Genomic DNA, 13445 nt, shown 5'->3' on the forward strand with positions numbered 1-13445 from the left:
AGAGTACTTCTACCTTTTGAGAACCTTATAAAATCAGTGATTTTTTTTTTACTTAAGTATGTTTTTGGGGAAGTATTGTACTTCACTACATTGTAAAAAGCATCATATGTTGAGTTAAAAAACCTCCATACTTAATTGTAAAGAGCAAAAAATCTCAAGAATAAATCTTAAAAATAAAATGAAAGTAACTGAACTTTACTTGAGTGCAATAGTCATGTACTGCTTCCACCACCAGAGTTTCTCCCATTAAGGCTATGTTGGTCGATATCAATAGGTCAGTGGTTTTCAAAATGTTTTTGCCCACGCACACCCAAGATCAAGTCGTAGTCTCAAGGCACACCATATTCATATTCATGCAAGAGAGCTGCTGTAAGGCATGCTAGAGTACTTTCTGTTGTCGTATAGTTGTGCTATTAACATATGGTTTTAAAGATTCCCAGAGGCACACCTAGACTTGCCTGAAGCTACACCAGTGTGCTTTGCCACACCATTTGAGAACCACTGCAATGGGCTACTGAAAAAAAAAGAAAACCTGTTATTGTCTAACATAGAAATTACCAGAGCCACAAACTACATTTTTAAAATAGAAACTCAGTTCAATGATAACCCTGTTAAATCAGTGCAATTAAAAAAAACATTTTAAGATTGGACTGTGTAGGACTATTAGTGAACTTATTTACAGCCTTTACTGGCAATTTTGTGAGTAACATGGATACAAATATTTCTCACTTTAATAACTAAAATGTACAGCTGTATATGTGAGCTCGTATGGCCACATTTCTATCACATGTTTATGAATTACATTAACTGATTGCTTTCAGGTTTAGCTAAAAGTTTAAGTGCAATGACTTTCTTAGATTATATGGATTGCTTTGTACTTAGGTTTGGTGTGAAACTAGATTTAGATGCAAAAATAGGAAACCCTGGGAGGCACAAGAATAACACAATAGCTTTTTTAAAGATACGAAAATTATGGAGTAATGCAATAAAAAGTGCTTTCATTGTTTTCACAGTCAGTTATACACAAAACTACCGTGTATCTTCATTTAAGATTGCACGGTATCAATTGTGTACATTTTGATAGAGTACATGGAGTCAAAATATTTTCACAGCTAAGGTTAGGGTGTACTTGTATAAAAAAAGATCTTTTTATTTCATAAACTTTTAGCTCACTCAGCTCTTGATACAGCTACTGATACATATTATTACATTTTATCGTCAGTGGTCACAGTTGTTGAACTGAAACAGTGGGTGACCTGAGGTGATAGACCTGTGGTAACCTGATCAACAGAAAACATCGGCACCACTACATCCCTTCGTATTGGCTTCAGATTGGTAGACAAGGCAGGAAGATTTAACTTGAGAGAGTTCATGTCAACTGTCTGAGAATCCAGGAGAGAAACACCTTTGGCCAAACCCATTGTGTCCAATCTTAAAGGCCCAGAGGAAACCATACCTTCTTGTTTATTTGTAGATTTAGTCAAGTTCTTCAGGGAAGTTTTCCTTGGTTCAAGCTTGGATAGTCCACTTGGTTTCTTAGAGACTGGTTTAGTGCAGTCTTCATCCACAATCTCATACTGAGGAAAGATGCAGTGTTGAGGCAGGCAGGAGGGATCAAGCTTTGGTATGGGTTTGCTGATCTTTTGTTGATAAAATGACCCAGTCATGTGACTAGAAATCGAATGTCGTGTATTTTTACTGCCTACCTCTCCATCCCTTCTCTCTGCTGAACAGGACAGAGGTGGCAGCAATTTACTTTGAACTGGCTTAGGAGGTAGATTTACAGGCTGTATTTTTTTCCTAATAAGTTTTGGTGGTGGGTGAGGAGTAAACACTTTACAACACTCATCTGTGAGGGGTCTCCTTGGACTCTTTTGATCCTGAGATTGCTTTGGGGAACTTCTTTTTTGAGCTTTTGCGCTGCATTGTTGGTTTGGACTTGGGTCCACCTGTGGTGGGATGTGCTTAATATCAGCCACCTGAAGAAACAGATTTTGAGATATGATATAAAGATGGGTTCAAATAATGATTTTTTTCCAGATTCTAAGAGAAGATTTTCAGTGATATTTCAACATCACCTGCTGCTGAGTGGGGTGAAGTTGTTGTGTAGGACCTTGAATTACAAGCACACATCCTTGAGCCCAGCTGTCGAAAATTGTAGGCAGAGGCTCTGAATCTTCTGTTTCAGCTACTTCCTCTGGTATGTCTCTTTCATCCAGGCACATGATTTTCTGCTCTACAGTCTGTTTGTGGTAGCTTTTGGCCCAGGATGTGGAGAAAGGTGCCATCTTATGGGTAAAGAGAGGAAAAGAAGATCTATTATAATGAATATACCGTACAACTAACACGTGTGGCTAAAATGGATGAAAAAAGAATGAAAGACCTTACATGTTGTCCCCCCAAACATCAATAAGCTCTACCTTTCCAGTGAAATCAAAATAAAAGTATATTCTAAGATTTACCTGGTTTTTGATGTACACCTTGAAACATCCTTCCATGACTCGGCTTAACAGGTCCTCCATGATTTCCCCTACTGTCTCATCTGCATCCTCCTGGATCAACTGGCTTATCCATTGGGCCTTAGTTAAGCATCCTGATATAACTGCTTCATCTTCCATGTTCTCTACTGAAGGTGTGGTCATTTGGACAGATGGCCTACGTTGACGCTTGTCAGCTTGGGATTTGACTGCTGAGCGGGGCATGTTGGCTCAGATCCTGGTAAGGAATATGAAAAGCAAATAGTAGATATATATTTAAAGGGTACCTAAAGTGGGCCACACACTACACAGTAATCATGCTGATTTTTGGCTGATCCTCCTTTCAGACCAAAGTTAGCAAAAGCCAGATTATCAGATGGCTTTTAAGATTATGGTGCAGTGCAAACTGATGTTCTCCCAAAATCTATAGGCAGTGTCTTCAAAAATCACATCAGGGCTTGCTCATGTAAATAATGGGGGCAAAGGGTTGATGAAGCCAGATAGTAACACCTCAGGGAATAGAAATATTCAGCGACAGTAGTCTGGTTTCAACCTGTAGAGGACAGTCACTATGCACATTTCTTACACAAAATTAAGATCTAAAATTTCTTGCTTAAATCTTGAGTGTTGGATCTGAACTATTCAGCAACACTAGTTAAGCTCAATATAGAGTATATATTTTTTCTGCTAAAAAGTGCTCTGATGGTTTAGTTACACTTTAAGTATTATATATATATGAAGGAAAAAGTAAAACAATTTTAAAGGGAATAACAGCATCCCTATCTGGCAACCCAAAGGTTGATGATTCATTCAGAAAATCTGAGGAGGAAAAAGGTGTTGTGGTATGAGGGATATCTTTAAATCCCCACAGTTATTAAATTAACCCTAAAATAATAAAAACTAAATGTTTGATCTTTTTTTTTTAAACAGAAAAACACTAGTCAGCTATTTTTAGCAAATATGATGCATGATAAACACATACTTATCAGTCCAGTCCTGATCACATCTGCAGTTTTCCGCATCAAGTTTCACTTCGGGCTCTTGTACAGAGTGATTTTCCTGTCTGAGAATCAAAACAAAAACTGTTTCCCCAATCAGGCAAGAGTACTTGGATGTAAGCATATTAGCATCAAACCTAGTGATGGACACCATTGCAGTCCTAGAGATATGTAGGTAAAATATTTCAATTGTCCATTGCGCACATTTTGAAACAGAATACAAATACTAATACAATAATGTTATTTTGACCAAAATAATTGTTTCATTTTAGTGAATTTGAAAGTGTGGCCCCAAAACCACCTGTCAAGACAAAATCTGGCCCTTGTACAAATGTAGTTGATGACCCCTGCCTTAGGCAGTAGGAGTGAAACCGTGTTATCATATAGTATCCACGAGCACACTCTAGTGGATTAGATAAAAACATACACATTTACATCTCCTGATGTTGATGATGAGTCTTTAGCTGGGTCACGATAAGGTAGCCAACTTTTATTTTAATTTAAACTAAACTTTAAAACTTTAAAAGCCACATAAAACATAAACAGAAATCTTCAAGTTGATACTGAACGTAAGACTTGCAAGACAACAACACCTGTTTATGCCATGAATCTATTAATTGACGCGTAAAATGTAGCCTAATCATTGCATGTTAGTCGTACTATGGTAGTAATCATACGTTAAATGGCGATTTATTTTGTTATTAGTTCGTTAAACAAACCAAAAACTTCTGCTCCAACATGTTAAAACCTTACCTCAGATCCTCCATTGTACTCTGTGCTCTTCGGTTGCTCAGCAGCACAGCACGCACGGGTGACGTTATACGTACAGACGACGTTGTCTCTATGGCTGCGAAGGACGCGAAGGTAATCCTGTTGTCAACACGAGTTATAAATCTGTATCATTTACGCTTGCTTAAATTGTATTGGTCGATAAAGACACAGCAGACGGAGGCTAAGCCTGTCGTGTTAATTTGTCATAGCAGTTACGTTGCCCTAACCTTCGGCGACGTGTGCTAACAGTCTTAGCTCACTGCTAATGTTTGGGATTTAGGGTTGCCATTACCTATTTACTTCACCTCTCGCAGATAACGGTGTGTGCTATTTCTTTTTCTGCTTCACGTCGTAAACGTATCTCTTTATTTTCCTCTATTACTCGCAGATCATCCATTACCATTTAAAAGACTACGCCGTGCAGAGAAGACTGCATCATGTATCACAAGGAGAAGAGCATCCAGATCAAAAACAGCGCCTCGTCGCTTTACAACAACCTGAGCGTGCAGCGCATCGCCCCGCGGCGCCTCACCTACTTCACCGTGGTTCACGCTAATGTGGTGAACATGGTCAGCGCCTCCTGGGACGGCCTCAACTACTCTCATCGTCAGCTTCAGTCGAAGGAGCCCAACGTCGCCACAAGTACATCTCTCATCATGCAGGTTAGACCACAGTGATACACTGATATTTGGCATATAGCATTTTAATCAAATGAACTTCTACTTACCTTCTATGCTATATGAGTCCACCATTCATATGGCACACAGGCTAATTAGAAGTTTGGAATTTAGTCTTCTGGATCACAACACTAACAAAACCCCACCACCTCACAAAACTTCAAGAGCAATTTAAAACTACACCTACTTTATTTAAGTATTGGCCTGCTGTGTTTCATTCTGTTGCAAAGGGACTTTCATGTGCCTGGATTACAAAATAACAAAATCCTGTGTCTTCATTTATAGGCTGCATTTTGTGTTTTGCCCTCTCGTGACCTGCTTGTGGTGACCTCTCAGAAAGGCATCCAGGTGTGTTTTTCAAATGTATCTGCTGCAGCCATAAGTAGCTGTCAGATTAGAGGACAGCTTTGTAAATTCTGCTAATTCTTATAAGATCTATCATTGTATGTTATGAAAGTGCAGAATTCTATATTGGTTAATTTTACAGATAAGGTTATTTTTCATTTATTCACTTGTTGTTTTTTACAGATGTATGAATCTGATGGCTCTATCATGGTGTACTGGCATGCATTGGATACTCCGGAAACACCTACAGGTGAATTCACACACTAGGTGCTCTGCATATCAAGTAATAAAGGGGTTTTGTTTGTCTTACAAAAATGTAGTTCATTCACATAACTTTTTTTGTGTCCCAGCTCAAGCCGTGTTTGCTCGAGGGATTTCCGCAGTGTGGCAGAATTATATATGTGTTGGTAAGTAGAGCAAAGTTTTAATGTATGAAAATATCAAAATACAAGCTCCTCAGTCTACCGTTTCTGTCTCTCTCCAGGTGTTTCCTCTGGATCCATCCTAGTATTTGATGTTCCCAGTAAAGGCAGTAATATCACACTGTCTGAGGTGCTAGAAGAACATAAGGAGCCCATCACAGACTTGGCCTCAGAGTGTTCTGGCAGCCAGGTACGGGTGTATTGTTCACTGTCCATGATCTGTCTGTGCCAGAACAGGGTAGCTCTAATTTTTCCACGTACCTGAGTAAATTCCTACTTATGTAATATTTCTAGGAAAAACAAATGCTTCATCGTTTGCATAATCCCTTTGTCTGTCTGTCTCCCTCCCATCAGGAGTGTATAGCTGATCTGGTCAGTGCAGATGATGGGGGCAGTCTGTGTGTGTGGAAGTCTGGGGAGGAATTTCAGCTGCTTAATAAGATTGCTGGTTTTGAGTAAGATATATTCAAGTGTTTTTGGTGTAGCAGGTTGAATTAAGCTAAAGTGATGGTAGCAAACTAATATTATAACCCATCATCTTTCATATTAATCTTCCTTTATAATCCTGTTTCCTCTTTATGTCATACTATTTAAAAACAAAATAACATTAATGTACTCTACTTAATGTTTCTCAATGCTTTCCACTGCCCTTTGTTTCTTCTTTATTTCACCTCCTCAATCTAATCCAATGTCCATTATCTCATCTTTTTCCGTAATGAAAATGATGCTCCATCCTCCTCACCGCTCTCAGTATGACATGTTCATCAGTCAAGCTGTGGAAAGGTACAGTGGTGGCAGGTTATGGTTCAGGCCAGATCCGTATTTATGAGGCTGTGACAGGAATTCTGCATGCAGAAATCAATGCCCATGCTCGCTGGATATATTCGCTGGACATTGCACCTTTTTCAGGGCTAGTAAGTTTCTTAAACCTTATCCATAAGAAAAACAACATTATTTTTTTTACCAACAGTTTATAATTTTGATCTTAACCATGATCATTATGCTTTTGTGCTTTAGCTCCTTTCTGCAGCTGAGGACTCTCTGGTCAGGGTGTGGCACCTGACACTGACCCCAGAGACCAACAGTGTGGAGGTCACTGGTCTTAAAATTAAATACAAAGCTTTCCACAATGACACAACTTTATTATGATAACATTGTCCTTTTTTCTCTTTTGTTTTAGGTTGCACATTTGCACAATGAGTGTGTGACAGACACACAGATCTGCGGGGCCAAGTTCTGTGACGGTGATGGTTATGCCTTTGCAGTGACGGGATATGATCTGAGTGAGATTATTCGTTACACACAGACATAGGATTTTAATCTCATTGAGGAAAAGTGTATTACAGTTTTTCACAATTGCTAAAACACGTTTTCCCATTCCCCAAACCAAATGGCCAGTTAGTTAAAACAATTTATCCAATCAGCCGCCCTGTTGCCAAACCTGAAACACTTTTCCTAGTTAGACACAATTTGCAAAACCCATTTTTTTTTCCAAACTTATAAACACAATGTCACTCTCTAAAACACAATTTGCATTGTAATGTGCTTGTGATGCAGAATAGTAACCACTGGTGGCAGGAGTTAGGCACAATTAAAGCACAGTTGTCACCTTTTAAACACAGCCGGTCAAAACTGAAAACACTTGTCTCTGATGATGTGGGACCAAATTACACCAGTTCAGAGAGCAAAAGTGAATTATCTGAGTAGGAGGAGTTTATGTAAGAGGATTACGAGGAAGAAGCTGAAGATGGAGAGGAAGACCAACACCAAGAACAGACATTTCAAGGGATGCATGATATATAGTATGATATTGACAGCAGATATGTTGGCTCTAAATTTGCCTATATCAGCTGTAAATATTGGCCATACCAGTAAGTATGTTAGTGGAATTTTAGTTTGGACCAACAAGACCAACACCAGCTGAAGCCTTTCTTCATTCATCATCATTCATTACACTTTAAAGTGGATTTTTTGATTTATTCATCCTCAGACTTTAAATTTTGGGTTTCAAGGACTGTAGATTTGGGACCGACTACATTTAGATATCTGTATCAGCTAAAATAATTTTGTTAATATTGGCATATTAGATATCAGCAAAAATCCAATATTGTGCATCTCTAGATATTTTAGATGAAATTCAATTAAGAGTGATCAACAAAGTTCTTTCTCATGGAGTGAAAACTATCAGATATGTAAACTCTGACTGAGTTGTAAATATTTCTCAAGAGAAAACAACAAACAAAACCAGAAGAAGAAAACATGACTCTCACACACCACTGTCTGCTCTTCTAATTCCAACAGTATCCCAACATTTTTGGTACTCAGCCCTTGAGTGTTGTTTGCTATGATTAATCAACCTAATGAAGGCCTGAGTAATGTTGAGTTTTGAAACGATGCAGAAAATCTCTTCTGTATTATATCATCTGTTTTAATTACCAACTATTTTCTGTCTTATCACTGACTAAAAAAAATAACTTTTCCCATTGACTTCAGTGTTTTCTGTTTTGCTTTAGTGTCTGACTTTTGACTGCAGTGTCTTCAATGTGAGAACAAAGTTTGATTCTGAGTGCAGTAAGGACTGTTTTGATGAGATGATTGTGTGATTTTGACAGATTAAGACACAGATTAAGAAGTTTTGTGAAAATAGCTTAAAAAAAACTGGTATTTGTGTTCAATGTTTTGAGAAAAGGTAGGAAGAGTTTGAGAAAAGTATCCTTGCAATTGTGAAAAACTATAATGGTTTGATGGATATCTGAAAGTATAAGATGACCAAAAGAGGGGAGTCAAAAACCACCTAGTCATGATAAAGTTAGGAAGATGTAAGGATGGAGGAATGTTTTTAAAAATGAGCATTGTTTAAAGACATGTCTGTTATTATATATGTAAGGACATTAGCATTAAAGAAATAATGCAGAAATAATGTGTAACAGTTTCTATAAATATTTTATGTACAAAGATTTTCATGTTTGTGGATGTAACTCTAAAAATAAAGTATTCTATTTTGCTTTCTGATATACCCGTTTCTTTGTTCAGAGAAAGCTGTGGTGTTTGTGGGTTTCTTGTGTTTAAAAATGTCACCACTAGATGGAGTCGTGGATTAATGTTTTTGAGCAGGGTAATGATGATGAGGTTCAATAGAGGGCAGGGTGGAGTCGTCTAAGGCATGATGAATGAAAGACATTACTGGAGCAACTTCACATTTTGATAAGCCACATGAAGCAGACCTCAAAACACAGGCCACTCATGCCAGGCAATATCAGCGCAACTATCTGGGGGGGGGGCTTCTAATTTTTCTGTTTAGTTCATCAGCCACTTTCTTTTTTACTTTAAACATCCTTTATCCTGTTGCATCCACTCTACTTGTGACAAACTTCAAAAATTGATATACTCTTTATTTTTTTTTGCAGTTAAATAGATCTTTATGTGCTTGCCCCACACACACACACACCACCACCACACACACACACACACTTTATGTTACATTGATAATGTTCATGGAACTTATACATTTTGTTACATCTTTTTAATGGGAAAGAATCTTTTTATTTAACCTTTATTTCAAGTCATTTACTGTGACACAATACAAAAAAGAAACAATTCGAACAAACCAAGAAAGTATGATACACAGTAAAAACACTAACATACTATTTAAGTTTTAAATCAAATTAAAAATCATTTAAAGTTGAGGGAGTACTTCATTGAATTAATAGTACACAGAGAAGATTTTAGGTTTGTTTCCTGGACACCGTGGTGTCTTATCCCAGGTCACAAGTTTCTTTTGGTTCACAGCAGGCCTTCACTACAATCCTATTCCCTTTATCACTGCATGTAAGATAAGAAGAATCAGGTCAGCGAGGAATTGTGTGCTGTTTTTCAGTCATTTCAGGACTAAGCATCTATAAAATCCCTGAGTTCTTTTCTGGTTTGCAGTCAACACTGGTCACATAACATCATCTGACAAGACTGTTATGAGCCCACACACATGGCAGATTATGTAACTTATATTTGGTTGGTACCAGCTGACAGTCATGTCAATGCTGATGGCCTGGTCAAATGTGAAGCGTAATCATACACTCTGTGACATTAACACACAAACAGTCATTATGGAATCAATGGTTTTTAATATGCTGTGTTGTGTGATGCCTCTGTGCTCCCTACCAGGGTGGGGTGACTAACTACACTGGCCGTAGAGGGTCAGTGGAAGACTAAGCTGTCAATACTAGGTCCCAAATGACGGGCAGATTACATAACTAACTGGGACAGCTCAGAGGGAGGGAAGGTTAGCCAAAAAGTGATACATGAAAAACGCAAGGGATTGAAAGAGCATAAGAGGTACAGAGATTTCTACAAGAGCTGGGTGAAGAGAGGGATGAGAGCACTGAGGGGGGATATGACATCATTTATCTATGAAAAAAATTATGATGGGGAAAAACAACAGCAGTCACTTATTCCCTGTCAACTGAGTCAATAGTCCTGTGTGACGCTAGCCTAGTCCTGCACACAGCCTCAGGGCCACTCATGCTGCGCAATGCTACAGTGCTTGTCAATAGTCAGCTTTTAGGTGTAACACACAGCTGAGCACACAGTGTAAGAGAAGTCCGACCCAGTGGTGCAGTGCAGGGTGTATACGGGTACACGGGCTCTCCATACAGTATACTCACTCACTTTTAGTCTCTCTTTGATGCTCATCAGTCAGTAGTATGCCGTATTTTTTTCCTTAAGATGGAAAAGGAACTTGCCCTGCTCTGCCTCAAAATTGCCGTTGTTGGTTCAATGATGCAAATAGAGTGATAACACTACTTCCTTTCAGCCTCCCTCATAATGATGAATAATCCTTACAACTGGAAGACAAGCAGGAGATGTTTAGTGTTGATGTGTCAATCCAGATGGCCTGTTTTAAGGTGTATTTCCAAGAACAGTGCAAATCAGGCTTTTTATCCTTTGCTGGATGGGTTGCTAAAAATGTGGGGCATAAATTAAGAGTGTACTCATCTCTACAGGCACCACTACACCATTGGTCAGACCCAACAGGAAGTATTAATCTATGGGGACTGTGTCAGTCTTTTAGGTTCAAAGATCAGCCTTGAAAGGTCTGATAATCATGTCAGACCTGAACACGTTTTAATTCATTCTTGCCTTGGTTTCTGACAATAAGAACTTGTTTTTTCCCCCCAAACTAATCCATGTATGACTGCATGGAAAAATGTTCATTGTGTAACCTAAATCATCCTTTTCTGTGATTGGATGCAAAATGTCATGTAGAAACATGCAACAAATAACTTGTCTCTCTTCTAATTTCAATGCTAATTGTTTGCAGAGAGATTTGTTGTGGGAGTGTAAGTCTTACAGATTACGAGGCATGCCTTATTTTCTAGTTAAATGTCATGCATTGTGTGATTTGCACTGATCTGGCCTTGGTCTCAACTCAGGCTTAAATCCCTCTAAGTTGTTGTCAGGTCTCAGCACACTTTAGTCTTGATCACAAATGGGACTTGGCTCAGGTGGTCTTGACAACAACACAGCCATGCATGTGTGCACAGGTGTGTGTGCAAAATTAAAACAGGATAAAAGCATCCTTTTTTTTTTTTAACTTACATTCCTGTTAAGATAACAAGCATTTATTGTCAGTGGGAATGACAAGACAATAACAGATTCGTCAGGTCTCAATTAAAAGTGGTCTGATGTGTGAAATGATAAAGTAACTCAGAAAAACAATGACCATAATGGAAATAAAGAGGCACCAGACTTTACAGTGCCTGTAAAATGTATTCATCCCTTTGGATGTTTTACCCTTTAATTGGTACCCTTTATATGGTCACTATGATTTTGCTTTTTGGGCCAAAAAATACAAAAAACCCTCTTTGATGCCAAAATTGAAAAAAGTATTTAGTAGATGCACCTTTGGCTGCAATCACAGCCCTGAATCTCTGTGGATAGGTCTCAATCAGGTTTGCAAATTTGGACACTGCAATTTTACTCCATTCTTCCTCACAAATTTACTCAAGCTCTCTCATGTTGCATTGGGATCCAGGAGTGAGCAGCCACAAATTTTCAACTGGATTGAGGTCTGCGCTTTGACTCAGCCACTCCAGAACATTCACCTTGTTGTCTTTAAACCATTTCTGTGTAGCTTTCACTGTATGGTTCAGGGTCACAGTCCTGCTGGAAAATAAATCTTCTTCCCAAGCCGTAGTTTTCTTGCAGACTGAATAAGATTGGCCACCCAGATTTTCCTATATTTTGCCACATTCCTTTTTCCCTCTGACTTTACTAGCCCTCCAGGGTCGGCTGCTGAGGACCATCCCCGCAGCATGATGCTGCCACCACCATGCATCACAGTGGGGATGGTGTGTTTGTGGTGACGTGCAGTGTCTGTTGTCCGCCTAACATAGCGTCTTGTCTGATGACTGAAAAGCACCTTTTTTGTCTCATCAGACCAAAAAACCTTCTTCCATTTGACTGTGGAGTCTCCCACATGCCTTTTTGGTGAAATCTATTCAAGATTTAATCTGAGTTTTCTTCAACAGTGGCCTTCTGTTTACCACCCTCCCATAAAGCTTTGACTGGTAAAGAACCAGGTCAACAGTTGTTGTATTCAGAGTCTTTCCTATCTCAGCTGCTGAAGCTTGTAACTCTTTCAGAGTAGTCATCGGCGTCTGCGTGGCCTCTCTCACTAGTCTCCTTCTTGCCTGGTCACTCAGTCTATGAGGACGGCCTTATCGAGGCAGATGTGTCATGTTCCTTCAGTTGTTGATGATGGATTTACATTAACTGAACTCGGGGGGATGTTCAGTGCCTTGGAATTTTTTGTTTCCATCCCCTCAGTTACACTTTTCAGTAACCTTTTCCCTGAGTTGCTTGGAGTGTTCCTTTGTCTTCATGGTGTAATGGTAGCCAGGAATACTGATAAACCAGTGACTGGACCTTCCAGAACCAGATGTCTTTATATTACTGTCACTTGAGACACATTCACTGCACTCAGGTAATCCCCATTTCACTAACTGTGAGACTAGTTGCACCAAATAGCTGGACCTCTGTTGAATTAGGTCAATCACTTTTAAGGGGGTGACTATTTATGCAGTCACTTATTTTATATGTCATATTTTTATTCAGTTTACATTACTTTATAGAAATTTTCTTTCACTTTAACAAAGAGTGTTTTTTGTATTTTTTGTCAAATAATTCAAATTGTATTGACCATTATGGATTTATATAATCAATTAAAGGATAAAGCATCCAAAGGAGTAAACACTTTTTATGCCTGCTGTAATTCAGCTTCTGGGCTATCAAAGCATGTGTCATAGTCTGATTTATTAAAGTGCATGACAACCTAGACAAGTTTGATCAGTGCACAAACAAAACTACTCGGGTATCGACCAAGCCCGGATTGTCAAATGTCACGCTACAATACAAGTTCATCCATCAGGACCAGTTATGGCCTCTTTTGTTTGTGGGTGTTGCATGCATTGGGACTATTGCTTTGTTTGTGTACATACCACAGCATGAATATCTTTTAAGGCTATTTGTGTGTTAGCTCATTATTTTGCTGTCGGAGGAGCAATTTATCCCTTGCCCATCCAGCTTTGTGGCATATGCCTGGGCCTGAGTCTGCAGCTAAGCCCTGCAGGGATGGAGCCTCACCGGGGGGATGAAAAGCCTAAAGCCCCTCCAGCCTGCTTCCACAGACACAGCAGCTCTTTGACGAAGCAACCAGGAAACAGGCTCCCACAGACATGCCGTATAAATAGATCTTCC

The 13445-nt window shown here is 39.0% G+C and overlaps 2 protein-coding genes across 4 annotated transcripts; one reads left to right on the forward strand and one right to left on the reverse strand.

The window, feature by feature from the left end:
- Positions 1-1131: 1131 nt before the first annotated feature.
- Positions 1132-4311, reverse strand: LOC121509226 (uncharacterized protein C2orf81 homolog). Of its 2 annotated transcripts, XM_041786437.1 has the most exons (5): positions 4229-4311; positions 3460-3540; positions 2463-2715; positions 2079-2288; positions 1132-1979 (listed from the first exon to the last, which is right to left on the reverse strand). In XM_041786437.1, exons 3-5 carry the CDS (start codon positions 2700-2702, stop codon positions 1206-1208), a joined length of 1224 nt encoding a protein of 407 aa, XP_041642371.1. In that variant the 5' UTR covers positions 2703-2715; positions 3460-3540; positions 4229-4311; the 3' UTR covers positions 1132-1205. The 2 variants fall into 2 exon arrangements, with proteins under 2 accessions (XP_041642371.1, XP_041642372.1); XM_041786438.1 differs by lacking the exon at positions 3460-3540 and having other exon boundaries at positions 4229-4267.
- Positions 4268-8702, forward strand: wdr54 (WD repeat domain 54). 2 transcript variants are annotated; one of them, XM_041786440.1, is made up of 11 exons: positions 4268-4339; positions 4635-4908; positions 5209-5271; positions 5452-5518; positions 5619-5675; positions 5753-5880; positions 6045-6145; positions 6442-6604; positions 6708-6782; positions 6871-6973; positions 8204-8702. In XM_041786440.1, exons 2-11 carry the CDS (start codon positions 4684-4686, stop codon positions 8215-8217), a joined length of 996 nt encoding a protein of 331 aa, XP_041642374.1. In that variant the 5' UTR covers positions 4268-4339; positions 4635-4683; the 3' UTR covers positions 8218-8702. The 2 variants fall into 2 exon arrangements, with proteins under 2 accessions (XP_041642374.1, XP_041642373.1); XM_041786439.1 differs by having other exon boundaries at positions 6871-8702.
- The last annotated feature ends 4743 nt before the right edge of the window (positions 8703-13445 follow it).

The sequence above is a fragment of the Cheilinus undulatus genome, linkage group 5, assembly GCF_018320785.1.
Source record: "Cheilinus undulatus linkage group 5, ASM1832078v1, whole genome shotgun sequence".
In the NCBI taxonomy this organism is placed as follows: Eukaryota; Metazoa; Chordata; class Actinopteri; order Labriformes; family Labridae; genus Cheilinus; species Cheilinus undulatus.